Genomic DNA, 15,589 nt, shown 5'->3' with positions numbered 1-15,589 from the left:
CGCCGCTGTCGGGCAGAGCTGAGCCGCGAAGCTGAGCCCCGGAGCTGCGAGAGGCGGAGGAGCGGCGGGCGCCCGGCTGCGGGTTTTCGGGCTGGCGGGGGCCGCGTGGATTATTACCCCGCCGTGAGCCGGGGAGCCCCGAGGAGGAGGCGGGCGGCAGCGGAGCGGCGCGGTCTGGTGAGTGAGGGGCCGGGGTGGCGGGGGGCGGCTGTCCCCGGGGTGCGGGGTTCCCCGGAGCATCCCCGGGTTGGGGCTGGGGCTCGGCCCCGGGTGACCGCAGCTCGTTCCCCGGCCCCGCGGCCGCGCAGCGCGGGTGGCACCGCGGCGGGCGGAGCTCGGCGGCCCTCCGGGAGCTGCCGGCGGCTGGAGCTGCGCTGCTCCCATCGGCGGCTGCGGAGGGGATGGAGAAATCCCTCGAGCTGCCTTATTCCTGGTCACCTTCCCTTCCTCCCTTCCCGTTTTGCTGTGTGTGTGTATGTGTATAAGCGCGGTACAGACGGATGTTTCCTCCGGAATTCTGTTGTCATTTGTTACCGCTCAGTCGCGGGTTGGAGCGCTCGGTGCATCGGAACCAACTCCTGTCCGTGAAAGTTCCCGTCGGCGTGGATGGGCTCCTCAAAGCATCCCCCGAATCTCGGGGATAAAAAAATAACCGGACCCTTTTAAAACTTCCCTACATCCCTGCGAGACCTTCAATGGAGAGGCACCAGGGGATGGCAGGGAACGCAATGCTGCTCCCTTTGGGAAATCCCAGCCCCGAGTGATGCCCGGAGCCCCGCAGCCCGCTGCCCCCCGCCCCGCTGTGCCCCTGACCCCCCCTTCACCCCGTGCCCAGGCCTCGCGGCTTTGTTTCCATCCAAGCCGATGCTTCGCGTTTTCCTGGAGGTGAAGTGAATGATACTCAATTAATCCGCCTTCTGAGGGGTATCAGAAAGTCAATAGGTTAATATTAAGCGAGGCGAATAGTAAGTGGCGGAGGGGGGAAAATAAACCTCAGCCCTGTCCATCTGTGACCTGCAGTTCAAGGGACGGGCTGGGAGGTGAGGGAATGGAGTTCGACGGAGTGCCGCGCTGCAGTGAGCGCTGCCGGCCGGGTTTTCCTCGCCTTGTGCCGAGCGCTCGGGGCTGCTGCGACGGCTCGGACCTGTCCAGCAGAGCCCGGCTGGCTGCGGGGAGCGGCTCCGGGCTGCCCTGCGCTGGGTGGCTTCACTGATAACGACGCCTCTGGAAGTTAAATCAGATGACCTACTTAGAGCAGAGATGGATCCCTCAGAAGAAATCTGTGCCATCCTCGGAACAGATGTTTGGTTTTTGGGTTGGTTTTTTTTCTCCTTTAGCACAGAGGTGTTAGATCCTTTAAAAAGTGATATTTTTTTTTTTTTGGCTTTATGGCTGTCCTTTTGCCATTTGTTGTCGCTTTGAGGATCCTCAAAGCTTGAATGTGATCTCGGGGCAGTTCAGGGAAACAGATAAAATGGCTTTAAATTGGGAAACTCGGTGCAGGCGATGAGTAATGTTCACATATACCTGTTGGGAAATGGCTCAGAGAGAGAGCCTGCCATCCTCAGCTCATCTAACCATCTCCACTGTGCTCACTGCAAGAAGATAAAGTAACACCTTTTACTTTTCACTGTCTTTATGGCGTTCTTTGATGTAATTAATTGTGGAACTTCCCTCTGGCTTGTAACAAGTTTCTGCGGTAGGAGCAGGTAACAGATGCTGCATCAGATCTGCACACAACCCACCACTATGATAAAAACAGCTTTTCCTGGTGCTCTTATCACTCCGTCTCGCTCTTCGCGTTAACCCTGAGCTTTCCTCTGCCTCTCTTAACTTGGGTGGGATGCAAAAGGGAAAACAGACCCAGGCTGGATGGGGGAGCCTGGGAGAGAGGTGACTGCTGCTGCTCTGTGCTCTTTAACTCCCTGCAGAAAATTGCATTAGTATGTGACAAATTGGCTTGCAAAGCAGCTAAATGGGAATGACATTTGGAGCAGTTTGCAGCGTGGAGCCCGTGGTGTCTCGGGGAAGCATGGGATGTGCAATGTCTTCCCGAGCTCTCCAGTTAACCACGGCTCCGAGGCTTTACTTCAGGAACTCCTGTTGCAGCCAAATGTGGGAGGCTGGAACACGTCTTGGGATAATTGCCCACAAGCTATGGCAAATGTGGGTGCGGGCTGTCTCACGCGGTAGGCAGCTTGTGTGAAGAGCTAAGCTGGGAAAAGCAAAAGCTGACACCCGGAAACTGCAGGGCTATGGGGGAGAGGGCTGCAGGAGGAGAGCTGCTCCCGTTCGGTGCCAGCGTGATGCTTTCCTGAGGGGCTCTGTGCCTCGGGAGCAGCTTTGTTCACCGGAGGCTGTGAGCAGCTCTGGAGGAGCGGGCTGAGCTGTCCTGCATAGCAGCACCCCGCTGCTGCCCCGCACCTCCGTGCTGCCTGATGCTGGCAGGGAGCAAGCCGTGCTAATGGGCCCTTCTGCAGCTCGAACAAGGAATATGTGAGGGTCCCCCTGGCCACAGCTGGGGCTGTCACAGCTGGCAGAAGCGTCCCTGCTGGGCTCTGGGGGTGCGAGCTGCCCAAACCTGTGGCACCGTGCTCCTGAGCCAGGCCCTTGCCCGAGCGCTCCTGATTATTCAGCTGATGTTTATTTCATGGGCCTGTTACAAGAAACACGTACGGGGGAGAAAGTGGAAGGCGGTGACACATTTAAAATACGCGAGAAAAGCGCTGGCAGGAAAATAATCGTTCTTATTCCAACGGGATGAAATATCGATGGGCCGAAGTTGTGGCAGGATTCTCACCCCACAACTCTTTTCTCCCTGTGCAGCCCCCGGGGGGGCCTGGCCGTGCTGTGTGCCCACTCCCTGTTAACTCGGGGTAACCCACGAGCAGCCCGTCCCCATCCCATGGACATCCCTTTGGGGCCCACACTGTGCAGGAGCCCATTTCTCTCTTGGGGCACTCAGCCATTAATTCATTAGATCTGAGGATTTTTCCCCCCCTCTTTCCCCCTTCTCTTTTTTCTTTTCTTTTTTTTTTTTCCCCTCTCCCCTGCAATTCAGACAGTGATGAATGGACAGAAATCCCTCAAGGGAAACATTTTTTCTCTTAGTTACAAAGATTTCATGGCTAATTAGAGTAAATGTGGTTTTTAGAGTGTTAATCTCTTAACCAGCTTGGCTGGGGTGGGGGGGGGGGGGACGACTGCCGCCATGCCAACAGGAGAGGGCCGGGCGGGGAGCAGGGTGCTGCCGTGCTCCTGCGGGGCTGTGCCCCCGCCACCCTCTGCATGTGAGCACGCATCACCGGGGGGAGCACCCGGTGTGCGACCTCCCCGTGTGGAGCCGCGGGGACGGGAGCGGGGAGCGGCTGCCGGGTGCGCTCCGCTTCGTCCTCCGCGGCGGCAGCGGAGGAGCTGCGGCCCGAAGTACCGCCTCGGCCCGAAGTACCGCCTCGGCCCGCTAGAGGGGACCCTCCGGAGGATGCTCCCTGCCAGGATCAGAGCTGGTACGCGGGGTCGGGGCGCAGCTTCGCTCCGCGGCGGCGGCCGCTCCCCCGGGGCTGCGGGTCCGGTGCTCCCGGAGGAGGCGCGGGTGCTTTGCACAGAGGGAGGAATTAGGGAAAATTTCTTCTTAGAAGGAGTGGTGATGCATTGCAACAGCCTGCCCAGGGAGGTGGTGGAGTCACCGTCTCTGGAGGCGTTCTGGAACCGTGGAGATGTGGCACTGTGGTTTAGGGGGGTGCTGAGGATGAGGTGCCCCTCCTGCTGTCTGACAGAGCCCATCTCCTGTTTCTGCCCGTGATCTCTGATTCTGCTTGGGGGAAATCGAACTGGGAGGTGCTGATAAATGTATCGTCTTCTGAAAGTTTAATCCTGCTTTGCCTGGGCTAAAATTGCGTTCAGAGCAGGAGATAAAAGGCATCAGTTGCATTATGAAAAAAGAAAAGCCCAGATTATCCGAGAGGGCTGCGTGGCAGCGTGGGGAGCCCCACGAGCTTGGGCCCTGTGCTGTGTCTGCAGCAGCTGCTGCTCCCAGCCCTGGCCCACCAGGCCCTGGATGCAGTTGCACCGACAGCTCCATGTGTGGGTGCGCTCGGTGCCATCCCGTTGCATGGCAGAGGGGTGGTGCTTCCAAGGCACGGGGCTCTGCTGGGGAAGTTTTGCCACTCAGCCCATGCATTTCTATTGTAGTTCCTTGTATTGCGCGCCCTGATCTCCTGTGCCTAAAATCCCTGTTGGTGTGATGGGCTCCTGTAGGGCCAGGGCTATCCTAAAGCATGGGGCACATGGAGAGGGTCTCAGCCTTCCATGACAGGGGTGGCTGAACAACCCCAAGCACGTTTTGGGAGCCCAGTGCTCTGGTGCAGGCTCCTGTCTCAGCTCTCTGGAGCTGCAGTGCTCACTGCTACAGCCGCATCCCAGGTGGGACTGTTCCTTGCAGCCCTTTTCCTGCTCTGGCACAACTTCCTCACTCCATAAAAGTGAAAGGTGACGTCTGAGTAAATATTGCGCTGACCTCTCACCTCACCGCCTCCCGCTGCTGCTTTCCCTGTGCTCAGTGAGGGAGCTGCAGCTGAGTGGTTGCTCAGCGCTGGGGCAGAGCTGCCAGGGAGGGCAGCCCCCGTTGAGCCCCCTGGGATGCGGTGAGTGGGGCTGGGGCTGCGGGGGGTGGCTTTGTGGTTGCTGTGCTAGGAACAGGTGCAGATGCAAAACCCCTGTGTGGAGGGCAGTGCCCAGAGCCAGCACGGGATGGAGCTGGGATGGCAGTGACTGGGAGTGGGTGCTCCCCTGGGCTGCACCGGCCATGGGGAAGCCCTTAGGGTTCATGGACGAGGCTTCCTCCATGGGGAGAGGGAATTTTGTTAGCTCCTCGTTATCTCCCGCTGAAGCAATGGGTTACAGTCCATGGAGAGGCTGTTCCCTGCACCTATCAAGAAGGTGAAAGGAAACAGCGTATTTTGCTTTCAGCTCCCGGCGGGCCGCAAACAGCCTTAAAAAAAACAGAAGCTTCAACTCGCACCAGGGTGGGCTGTGAGCACCCTGCACTGCATCTCAGGGCACCGAGAGCTGCTGGGGAAAACAGGAACCCCCCCGGCTCCGCGCGGGCTGGGCAGGAAGGCAGCGGGATGTGGCAGCCCTGAGTCAGCACAGCAGCACCTCGTGCTTCCAGCCAGGAGCTGGGAACAGAACCGCCGCCCGGGGACGTTTACCAGGAGTTTCCTCTGTAGTGTGTCCTCAATAAGAGAGCGCTCAGAGAAACCCCCAGCACGGGTTGGGGGAGGATGGGCTGTGGGTCAGCATCGCCGAGTCCCGTGGAACCGGCACCCAACAGGGGAAGAGCAGAAACTTGGCAACGTGCGCGGGTTCTTCAGTGCTTTGCTGTATTCATCCCGAAATAAACTTCCACGAAGTGCATTTCGAGCTTTCAGCCTTGAGGGTCAGCCCCAGCATTTTGAGATTCATCGTCATACTTACAGCAGGGTTTGGGTTCCTTCTGTTTGCTTCTTGCTTGCTGCGCTCTCAGACTTTGCCTGGGCCCTATCCTCATAACCTGGGGATGCAGTGCAGGGGCTCCGCAGCTCTGGAACTGGCTGTCACCGAGCAGGTGCTGCAGTGGGGCTGTGTGCATTGGTGGCAGCATTAAAACTTCCCCAGTTGTGCCATTAAAAAGGGCAATTTCCCACTCTGGGATGTGACAGACCACGGCGCGCTGGTGTTTGCCTAGGTGGCCGAAGAGCTCACGTGCAGGCAGCTCATGTTAAGGGCTTTGTTCCCCGTGGCCGTGCAGATTTATTGGTGTCAGAGCAGGAAAATGGTCCGTTGGCTGCCGAACAGGGATGTTACAGTTCAACTCCATAAAACATGCCGGCTGTCTGCTTCGCTCATTCATTCGCCAGCCACCCAAAAAGCCGCAGCAACGGGAGGAGAGGATGGAGGGCTGCCCCCGTGGCCGTGTTTCCTGCCTTCGCTGCTTTATGTCACAGCCTGTAATGTTTGTTGAAAATAAAAAATAAAAAGCCTGCGTATTTCCTCTTAATTTTTAATGGAGGTGGGGCAGGGAAGGAGAGGAGCGTGGCTGTGGGTTTCCTTGCAGGCTGAGCTATTCCTGTCCTCTCTGTCTGGCTGAGCTGGGGCAGCGGTTTGCAGGCTGCCCCTCTCTCTGCAGTTAGCAAGGAGTTAATGGCAGTGGTGCTGAGCCCTCCCAGCGCTGTGCTGGCCCCGCAGATGGGGACCCTGCAGAGCAGAGCTGTGTTTGGCCACAACAGGTTCAGACAGTCCGAACGATCTCATAGCAACCACGGGGTGCAGGGAAGCACTCGGAGGAGAGGGCCGAGCCCTGTGCTTGTTGCTGGTGCATAATGAGGTGCTGAGCAAGTGCTGGCGTAACTCGGCTTTTCGAGGCGTAAATTGTTTGACAGGGGCAGAGCTGTTCCATCAGCTCCACCAAAGAAAGGCTCTGACTTGGAGGTGGCCGCGGCGTGTTGGGCCGAGCTGGAAGTGCTAGAACAAACTGAGAGAGAAACAAAAGCTGAGGCTCTTTCAAGGACTTCCAAGGGAGTTGTATAACTCGTCTGGAAAAACAAACCCTGCCCGGGCGCTGGGCTGGGGGGAGAAGTGGTGGATGGGGCTGCTGTGCAGCTGGAGTCCTTCAGTGCTGAGCCTGGATCCAGCAGTGTGGTTTTAACCGTTCCCATCCCTGCAGACATGCGGGAAGTGCGCGTGTGTCAGTCCCAGTCCTGATACGGGCTCTGTTTTAGGAGCTGCTTTGGAAATCTGCACCAGGAAACCTAAATGTGGGACTTGTGGGGTTGGTTATTGGGGATGTTCGGTACCTGGGGCGATGCTGAGGTGTCACACCTTCATCCCAGGGCGCGGATTTTAAGGTGAGGAAAAGCAAAATATTGCCCCATTTGTTTGTCCCTAACAATTCCCGTCACATCCTCTGCAAATTTCCATTACAAACACCACTCTCTGCCAGATTATCTGCACGAGCCATCTTGTTTCTGAAGAGGATATAATATTAATTTCCGTGTCACTTAGTTTTTCTCCCGTCTTTGGGTGCATTTGATTAACAGTGCTGTAAATCTTCGCATTGAGTCAATTGGGTTTTGCTTCTGCCCTTCGAAACGGCGATGGGAGCAGAACGGATTGCAGCTGCAGGATGCACCAATGTTCCTCAGAGCTGCATGGAGACTGCTTCAGATGTAGAGTTTTTCTGACAAAGCCTCTCACCCCCGTTGAGCCAGTGGAAGTTTTGCAGCTCGTAGGCCATACAGAGCTGAAATCTTTGAGTTATGCCACGCTTTTACCCTCTGAGATCCTGACGGAATGTTTGACAGGATCTGGAAGGTCAATCTGTGGTTGTGAAGCGGATGTGTATGAACAGAACCAGCTGAAGGTGTTGCTGCAGCCCGTGCTGGTGCTGCTTTGCTCCTGCAGCCCTCCTGCGGTCCCGCGGCTGCTGCAGCTTCTCCCCCTCCTGGGTGTGGGACGGAGGCAGCTCCCAGGCAGTGACAGCTGAACCCAGGGCTGTGCCAGGAGCTCTCGCTGCATTCTTGTGAAATATGGCCTGAAAAGTCCCTGAAGGATTTATTGTTTTCCGGGCCCGGCTGGATCTGGTGCGATAGGCTGGATCTGGGAAGGAAATGACTCAGTTGCTCTACAGACAAGTGCAGCTTTGAAATCCAAAGAGGCAGGAGACAGCTGAGAGGCTCCAAATGGTGGGGAGCTGGGTGCCGTGGGCCTGGCCCACCACGGCTGGCAAGTGCAGGGAAGGAGTGGTGGGTGTGCAGGACAGCTCTGCCTTTGGACCATTGTGCCCATCAGGGCGTGCAGCCCTGTGCCGTGACTGCTGGCCCGTGTCACGCGTGGACCTCAGCAGATGCTTTCTCCATCCCTGCTGTCAGGCTGCTGGGAGAGGCAGAAGTTTATAAGTGACAGAAAGATCCTTAGCGAAGAAACAAGAGTTAGTGTTGCAAATAAAGAAAACAAGACAGCTTGTTTCATCTAAACAGAAGGGTTATTAAACAGGCTTGAATTAATCAGCGATCTGCCAGAGTGCTGAAATTGAAAAGCGGGGCAGAGGAGCACGGAGCCGAGCAGGAGGAGCCACGCTCCTGGGTGACGTGGAGGTGGGGAGCTGATGTCCTGTGATGGTGGGACAGGGCTGAGGCTGCTGCTGGGTGTTCAGGCATCTCAAAGCGCTGTCAAAACTGCATGGAGCACCCAGCGATGCACGCAGGATGGAGCAAGGAGGGGATGCAGGAGGGGAACTCCGTTCCCTAACGGCGCTGATGGAGCCAGCGCTGGTTGCTGCTCGTGGCAGGTGCTCACATTGAGGCACTCTGAGAGGGCTTTGATGGTCCCTGAAGGGTTCTCCAGTGCTGGCAGCTCCCTCCGGCTCCACCTGCCTGCTGCAGGTTGCTAACGTCAGGGCTCTCTGTACTTCCAAGTCCTCACCATGTCACAGCAGTGTCTGGGTGAGGATTTCCTCCCGTTCTGCGGCAGGAATCCCAGCTCTGGGATGCTGGCTCTGGGTGCAGCACTGAGCCCCTTCCGGCTCCGATTGCGCTGTGCCCGATGGCTCTGCCCGATTTGGGGCAGCATGATGCAGCCCTGCTGGTGCAATAGGGGAACAGGGGAAGTTGCAACCGTGGGCAACGCCATGGCCAGGGCTGTGTAGGTCTGGTTTGGTGCTTACTGCTCATAACCTGAAAATGTGATCCCATTCTGGAGAGGCACTGAGCGTCACTCACCCGTAGCAGGCAGTGCCGTGCTCGCAGTGATGGCAGCGCTGCTGGCTGGGTGAAATCCATAGCTGTGCAGTTGGGGATTCAGCACCGAAGAGCCTCATTTTAACAAATGTCCCATTTCCTGGTTTACTTAGGTAACAGCACTGTGGCTACTGTGTAAATACATCTGGCTGCCCGGGGGGAACGTGGGGATAACGAACGCTGCGTTGGCACAGCCAGAGGAGCTCAGTTGCAGGATTTCTGTTTAATGGAGTGGCTGGGGACACGTTTAATGTGAAGCTGGGGCTCTCCATTTGCCCGTGGGGCACTTGGAGCGAGGCCAGCAGACGGTGCCGCGTGCTTTCCTCCTGCAGCTCGGTGACCGCGCTGCCACCTCCCCTCGCGCTGCGCTGCCGTGTTCCCATTGAACAAACCGCAGCCAGGGGTCACCTGGGGGAGCACCGGGCACTGACACCTTCTGTATCGCTCCGGGCAAAGCGTTTAAGCGTTTAATCTGCTTGCCCTTAAGGTCACCCTCCGTTAAATTCCGTTTTGTTGGGAATAAAGTCCCTGAATAATCGAGCGGAGCTTGAACAAAAAAGACCTCTGAGGTCCAACCCCAGCCCATCCCACGGTGCCCACTGATTGTGTCCCCAGGTGCCACATCTGCAGGGACGGTGACCCCGCCGCTCCCAGGGCAGCCTGGGTCAATGCATCACTGCTCTTTCAGGGAGTAAATTCTTCCTAATATCCAACCTGAGCCTCCCCTGGCACAGCTTACGGCCATTCCTCCTCATCCTAGAGGCAAGCAGGGGCTTACCCCGTGGGTCGGAGATAGCTGTGCCCGCGTTTGCTTGTCACCGTTGTCAGGGGAGAGCGGCTCTGCTCTGCTGAACAATCTCTGCTCAGTTCATGAACACAGACATGGAGAGGGGGATCGAAGCACTAACACAGCCCCTTACACACACTGCACTACAGCGGTTTGTGCCTGGCGACTCCCCTTTGATAGCAGAGCATTTCCTTTGATTGAACATGAGTGCCTCTTGTGCGGGAGCACCATTCCCAGCCTGAGAGGGAAGCAGAGCGCTCTGAGTACCACGTTCAGGGCCAGGCAGTGAGGTCTGGGGAAGCCAGGGACACTGCCAGCCCAGCTCAGGGCTACTCTGCTTCTCCTCACCCCAGCGCTGCTGGGATGTGCGCTCAGGAGCGAGGTGGGGGGGAAGAGGTGGCTCATCCGGTATGCACTGTGTAAACAAGATCCCAGGTCTGGACAATATGACCGAATTCGGGGCATAATTCATGCAATCGTGTTTGTTATCAGGGAAATGCCTTTTCACGGCTGGGCTTCGCTCTTCCCCTCCTCTTCCTTGTCCCTGGGCTGGAGGAAGCAATAAGCACAATGTTGTGCTTTGCCCTCTTAACTCTTTCCCTGCAGCTCTGGGGGGGGCTGTGAGCAGTGGGGCTGCTGCCCAGCAGGGCTGGTTGTGCTGTAGGAACTGCTCAGTGCCTGTCAGCCCTGAGTTTTGCTATCTCGTATGGGGGGATGCCGTGGATAGCAGGGCTGTCCCTCCCGTCCCAGCCACGCCAGAGCTGTCTGCTGATGCACAGCCTGCTTTTAGTGCTGGTGGGGTCAGAACCTTCTATAAGCAAACAAAAGGCACTAGGAGCCCTCGTCTCTGCTTTGTGTTAGGAAAATGTAATTACTTCACATCAAACTGTTTGGTCATTGCAGCTGGTGTCAAGCAAACAAATGATTGAGTGCCGCCAGGGCTGAAAGTGCACGGGGCTGCTGCACCAAATGTCCTGAATATTGGGTCTTCACAGGAGATAAATCACTGCAACAGCTTCAATGCTTGGAAATGTTTCCCAGGAACATTCCTGGTCGGCTCCAGGAGGGGTGAGAGCAGATGTGTGTGCCCTCACGTGGCACAAAGAAGTGGGCAAACTCCACTTTGTTCTCTCCTTTTTTTTAATTTGGATGGCAGAGATACATGGAGCCCATGCAATGAGACAGGGGCGGGCTGGTGTCCCAGCATCCCGTGCAGGATGGCAGCTGCTGCACTAATAGCACCAAAATTGTTCCTTCGAGCCCTCATTTGAGCCCTCATTTTCTGTAAGAGACTATCTTTTATTTGGGGGGGGGGGGCTTTAATTTCCCCCCTTTTTTTTTCTTTTCTTTTTTTTTTTTTTCACGTGCATAAGATGCCACTAATGACAAAGCGTGGTGCTGCAGTGAGTGACAGCTGCAATAAGCAGAGCCCTGCTGCATGGAGATGGAATGAGCCCGGCTCCTTCCCCCCCCCTCAATGGGAACCGTGGCCATTTGAATAATAATATTATGGCCTCCATTAGGATGACAGTGGGGGAAAAAAAAATCAGCTCAGACCTGTGATTATTCCTTCAATCTAATAATTATTTAAATACCAGATAACTCCTTTCAGCCTAATTGAGGCCTTTCAGCTGCTTGGGTTTATGTTGTGGCCCTGGATTTACTCTCTCTCTTTTTTACCTTGTGTTACTAATAGCTTCAGATTGCTTTTAAAGCCGTATTTTAAATTCACTTCCCCCCCAAAGAAAAACCAACCCAATGCCTGAGCAGAAAGCAGCCGTGTTGTGCAGCGAGCCCTGCAGCGTGGTCTCCTGGTTCTCTGCAGAGTTCCCTTTGCTTTGCTGAGCTCCCCATGCATCCCAGAGCCCTGTGAGCCAGGACCCACTGCCCTGAGCACCCCACAGTTGGAGCACGGCCCTGTCTGAGCTGGCAGAGGGGAACTGCTGCCGCCAGAGGTGGAAATGAAGCTGGAAACCAGAAGCAGCAGCCGAGGAAACGTATCCCTGAGCAGAATGAGAAACCCATTATCGCGCTCCTGCGCTGTCTTGTCAGTGACACGGAGACGTGCAGCCCAGGGACAGAGCTCCTTTGTCACCTCTCACAACACCCGTCTCCAGCTCCCGGCGTTAACAAGCCTAAAGAGCGGCCGCGTGCTGACACCCGCTTATGAGCACGGTGTAGGTTTCCAGCAGCATGAGTTATTTTAAATACCAAAAGCGAGATCAGCATCCATCAAAGCGGGGGCTCTGACAGCTGCACGGGGCCGGGAGGAGCCCTTGTCCTGCAGGACAGGTGCCAAGAGGTGCCAGCACGGACACGGTGCTGTCTGCTGTGCTGTGCTGTGCAATAAATCACGTTTGTCCCTGTGTAAGTCTGCACGTGGTGGAGGAAGGTGGCTCATCATCTTCCTCATCCCAGGGCGCTGTGACCCCATACTGGTGTGGGATGGGGGAGAACATCCGCTGACGGGTCAGAGTGGGATGGTTCCCCTGGTTTTCCAGCCTGGAGAGTGGAAGAAGTGCAGCATTTGGGATAAAGGAGAACTTTGTGATAGCTTTCTAAGTCCAGTTTGTTGAACATCATCTGTGGTGATGAGCAGGGCTGAGGTCAAGCGCAAGCTGGGGTCAGCGGCAGGTCTGGAGGTGTGAGCAGGGTGACACACCAGGCACACCCATGGTGACACTGAGGTTGTGCACCTCATGCAGTGATGCTGGCATTGGTGCCACCCACGTGGGTGCTGCAGGCTCAGGGCAGTGGTAAATGGGGGTTGCTGGGGCTTTGGGGCGTGTGCTTGGTGCACTTCTGCCTGCGTGAGACTTCTTCCTCAGGCTCTCACGTTAAATCATAGAGGGCCTAAAGGTAGAAAACACCTCTTATGTCCTCTCTTGCTTCCAACAACATTCCCTGCAGGAGGCATCCTTTTAGCCAAGCCTGCAGATTGATGGTTGTATGGGAACGGCAGGCTTTGTCTTGGCTGGGAGCTGATTATCTCCCCCCCGCCATGGCAGAGTGGAGCACATTATAACAACCAAACACATAACGCATTAACACGCAGGGGCTGAACCAAGGGGCACAACCTCGAACCTGAACAGTTTGCCAATAAGTTAGGAGACCTGCTTAATTCTTGCTGGGCTTAGGGACGTCCTCACTTTATCTCAAGGACTGTGTAATTAGAAAGTGTAATTTGAATGGTATCTGCAGGCACAACGGGTCTAATCCTTTGCTCTGTGCGTTTCTTCTCTTCCCAGAACCATGTGAGGGACGTTGCTGGGGCACAGGTCGGCCGTTCCCAGGATGGATCGGAGGAGGACCTGCCCTCGGGCACTGCGCTCCGATGGCGATGGTGGGCCCCTGGCTCTGCTCTGCCTCCTCTTGGCATCATCGCTCTCCTGGAGCGCGTCCGGCAGCGCCTCGTTCAGCACTTTCCACTCTGAGCACCGGGACTGGACTTTCAACCACCTGACCGTCCACCAGGGCACCGGGGCGGTTTACGTCGGAGCCATCAATAGGGTTTACAAGCTTTCGGGTAACTTGACCATTTTAGTGGCTCACAAAACTGGTCCCGAGGAGGACAACAAATCCTGCTACCCTCCCCTCATCGTGCAGCCCTGCAGCGAGGTCCTGACGCTCACCAACAACGTCAACAAGCTGCTGATCATCGACTACTCCGAGAACCGGCTGCTGGCCTGCGGCAGCCTGTACCAGGGGGTGTGCAAGCTGCTGCGCCTGGATGACCTGTTCATCCTGGTGGAGCCCTCGCACAAGAAGGAGCACTACCTCTCCAGCGTCAACAAGACAGGCACCATGTACGGCGTCATCGTGCGCTCCGAGGGCGAGGATGGGAAGCTCTTCATTGGCACGGCGGTGGATGGGAAGCAGGATTATTTCCCCACGCTCTCCAGCCGGAAGCTTCCCCGGGACCCAGAGTCGTCGGCGATGTTGGATTACGAGCTCCACAGTGACTTTGTCTCATCCCTCATCAAAATCCCCTCAGACACCCTGGCCCTCATTTCGCACTTTGATATCTTCTACATCTACGGCTTCGCCAGTGGCAATTTCGTGTATTTTTTGACTGTTCAACCGGAGACCCCGGAGGGCGTCTCCAACTCCGCCAGCGACCTCTTCTACACATCCCGCATCGTCCGGCTCTGCAAAGACGACCCCAAGTTCCACTCCTACGTCTCTCTGCCCTTTGGCTGCGTCAGGGGGGACACGGAGTACCGCCTGCTGCAGGCGGCCTACCTGTCAAAGCCAGGGGATGTGCTGGCCAAATCCCTCAATATCACCGCCCAGGAGGATGTCCTCTTTGCCATTTTCTCCAAGGGACAGAAGCAGTACCATCAGCCGCCGGATGACTCCGCGCTCTGCGTCTTCCCGATTCGTGCTGTCAATGCCCAGATCAAGGACCGGCTGCAGTCTTGCTACCAGGGGGAGGGCAACCTGGAGCTCAACTGGCTGCTGGGGAAGGATGTCCAATGCACCAAAGCGGTGAGGATGCAGGCAGTTGGCTGTCATAGCCTTTGGTTTTAATGCGTGGCCTTATGGTGCAGAATAGGATCAATTTTTCCATGCCTCAGTTCCCCAAAATACGGAATGGATGTAGTAGTCCTTTTCCTCTTTAATCTGTATTGTTATCAGATAGTCAATGATGGCAGTGAAAGGAGGGGCAGCACTGAGGCAGGTGGATAAGGATACAGGTGTGCTGCTTGTTGTCAGTGTTTGCTGTTCCCAACCTCAGGCTCTCACCTTTCCTGCAGCAGGAGGCTGGTATCAGCCAGCTAACAAGATAAATACAAATGACAGTTGCATCTTTCGTGGTTTTATTCAGATGATTTCTCTAATCTTGATTCACATGGAGATCGTTTTAGGGCTGACTTGAGAATCCCCGGGGCCTTCTTTTGCCAAGCATATTAAGTTTGGCTGCTGGGAGGAGATGAACGTGGGTTAAATGAAATGAAAAAGGGAAAGCGGGAACACTTGCCTGCACATGGGAGAGTCATCCCCTCACAGTTGTGTCTAAGTGTTTGGCAATTCCTGAATGTCCCTTATGGAAAATAAGCAAGAGGACTGCAGGCAGCATGATAGTGCAGCCCCATGGCACCATCCTACTGCATGGGAGAAACCACCATAGAACCCTGGGTCTGCAGCTGGGTCAGCCCCTGCTGACCTCACATCCATGCAGACTCCATGTCCCCACCAGCCCCACATCCCCACTCTCCCTGGCTCTCCCCTGCATGAACCTGGGGCTGCCCCCTGCTTTGTGCTTCACTCACGGTTGCCCCAAATCTCCTCTTTCCAGCCTGTTCCGATTGATGACAATTTCTGCGGGCTCGACATCAACCAGCCCCTGGGTGGCTCAGTGCCAGTGGATGGAGTGACACTCTTTACCTCCAGCCGGGACCGGATGACTTCTGTTGCTTCATACATCTACAATGGCTACAGCGTGGTGTTTGTGGGGACTAAAAATGGCAAAGTGAAGAAGGTAAGATAATTTCTGTGGCTTTGGAGAGGCGGGATCCATTTCTCGTCAGTGTTACAGCCTGTTGTGGTTTTGTTTGGTTTTGCATTTTATCATTCAGTGAACTGTGGTGTGTCCGTGGGGCTGCCGTAGAAATTGCTGGAGCAATAACGGGCTCGTGTGGTTAGAGGCAAAAGGAGCTGGCTCACAGTTTGTGAGTTGAAATGACCGTCAGCGAACCATGGTCAAAGGTCTCAGATATGTCCTTTTATTTGTGAAAGTTTAGTGGAAATCTTGCAGTAGGTTTGAGTTGTTTCACAGTAATCCTTCTGCAGTTGCTGTGGTAGACTGAGCTTAAGAGGTTTTGGGGTTTGCATTAATGCTGGCAATATTGGTGGTGGTGGTAGGATGTTGGGCCAGAAAGTGGGTTAACTTGGCTGCTTTTGGAAACCAAGCCCCAGGGCAAGGCCTTCCTGCTTCTCCTGCTCTCTCCCAGACAGCTGGATGATGGATCCCTGGTAGATAACATTCCTCACCCTTTGCATCACAAAAGCTGGGGCTCTTGCCTGG

The 15,589-nt window shown here is 55.8% G+C and overlaps 1 protein-coding gene across 5 annotated transcripts in view; it reads left to right on the top strand.

Moving 5' to 3' along the window:
- Positions 1–15,589, top strand: part of PLXNA2 (plexin A2) — a 351,337-nt gene that overhangs the window by 245,021 nt on the left and 90,727 nt on the right. For 4 of the 5 annotated variants that reach the window (XM_021377558.1, XM_021377559.1, XM_021377560.1 and 1 more), the window contains 2 exons: positions 12,810–14,049; positions 14,861–15,043. In XM_021377558.1, the coding sequence (XP_021233233.1) occupies positions 12,856–14,049; positions 14,861–15,043 (1,377 nt within the window). In that variant the 5' untranslated portion in view covers positions 12,810–12,855. Of the gene's footprint in view, positions 1–6; positions 178–12,809; positions 14,050–14,860; positions 15,044–15,589 lie in introns of those variants that run through there. The other variant, XM_021377562.1, reaches the window with a different exon arrangement.

The sequence above is a fragment of the Numida meleagris genome, chromosome 25, assembly GCF_002078875.1.
Source record: "Numida meleagris isolate 19003 breed g44 Domestic line chromosome 25, NumMel1.0, whole genome shotgun sequence".
Classification (NCBI taxonomy): domain Eukaryota; kingdom Metazoa; phylum Chordata; class Aves; order Galliformes; family Numididae; genus Numida; species Numida meleagris.
This window is presented reverse-complemented; position numbering and strand designations above follow the sequence as displayed.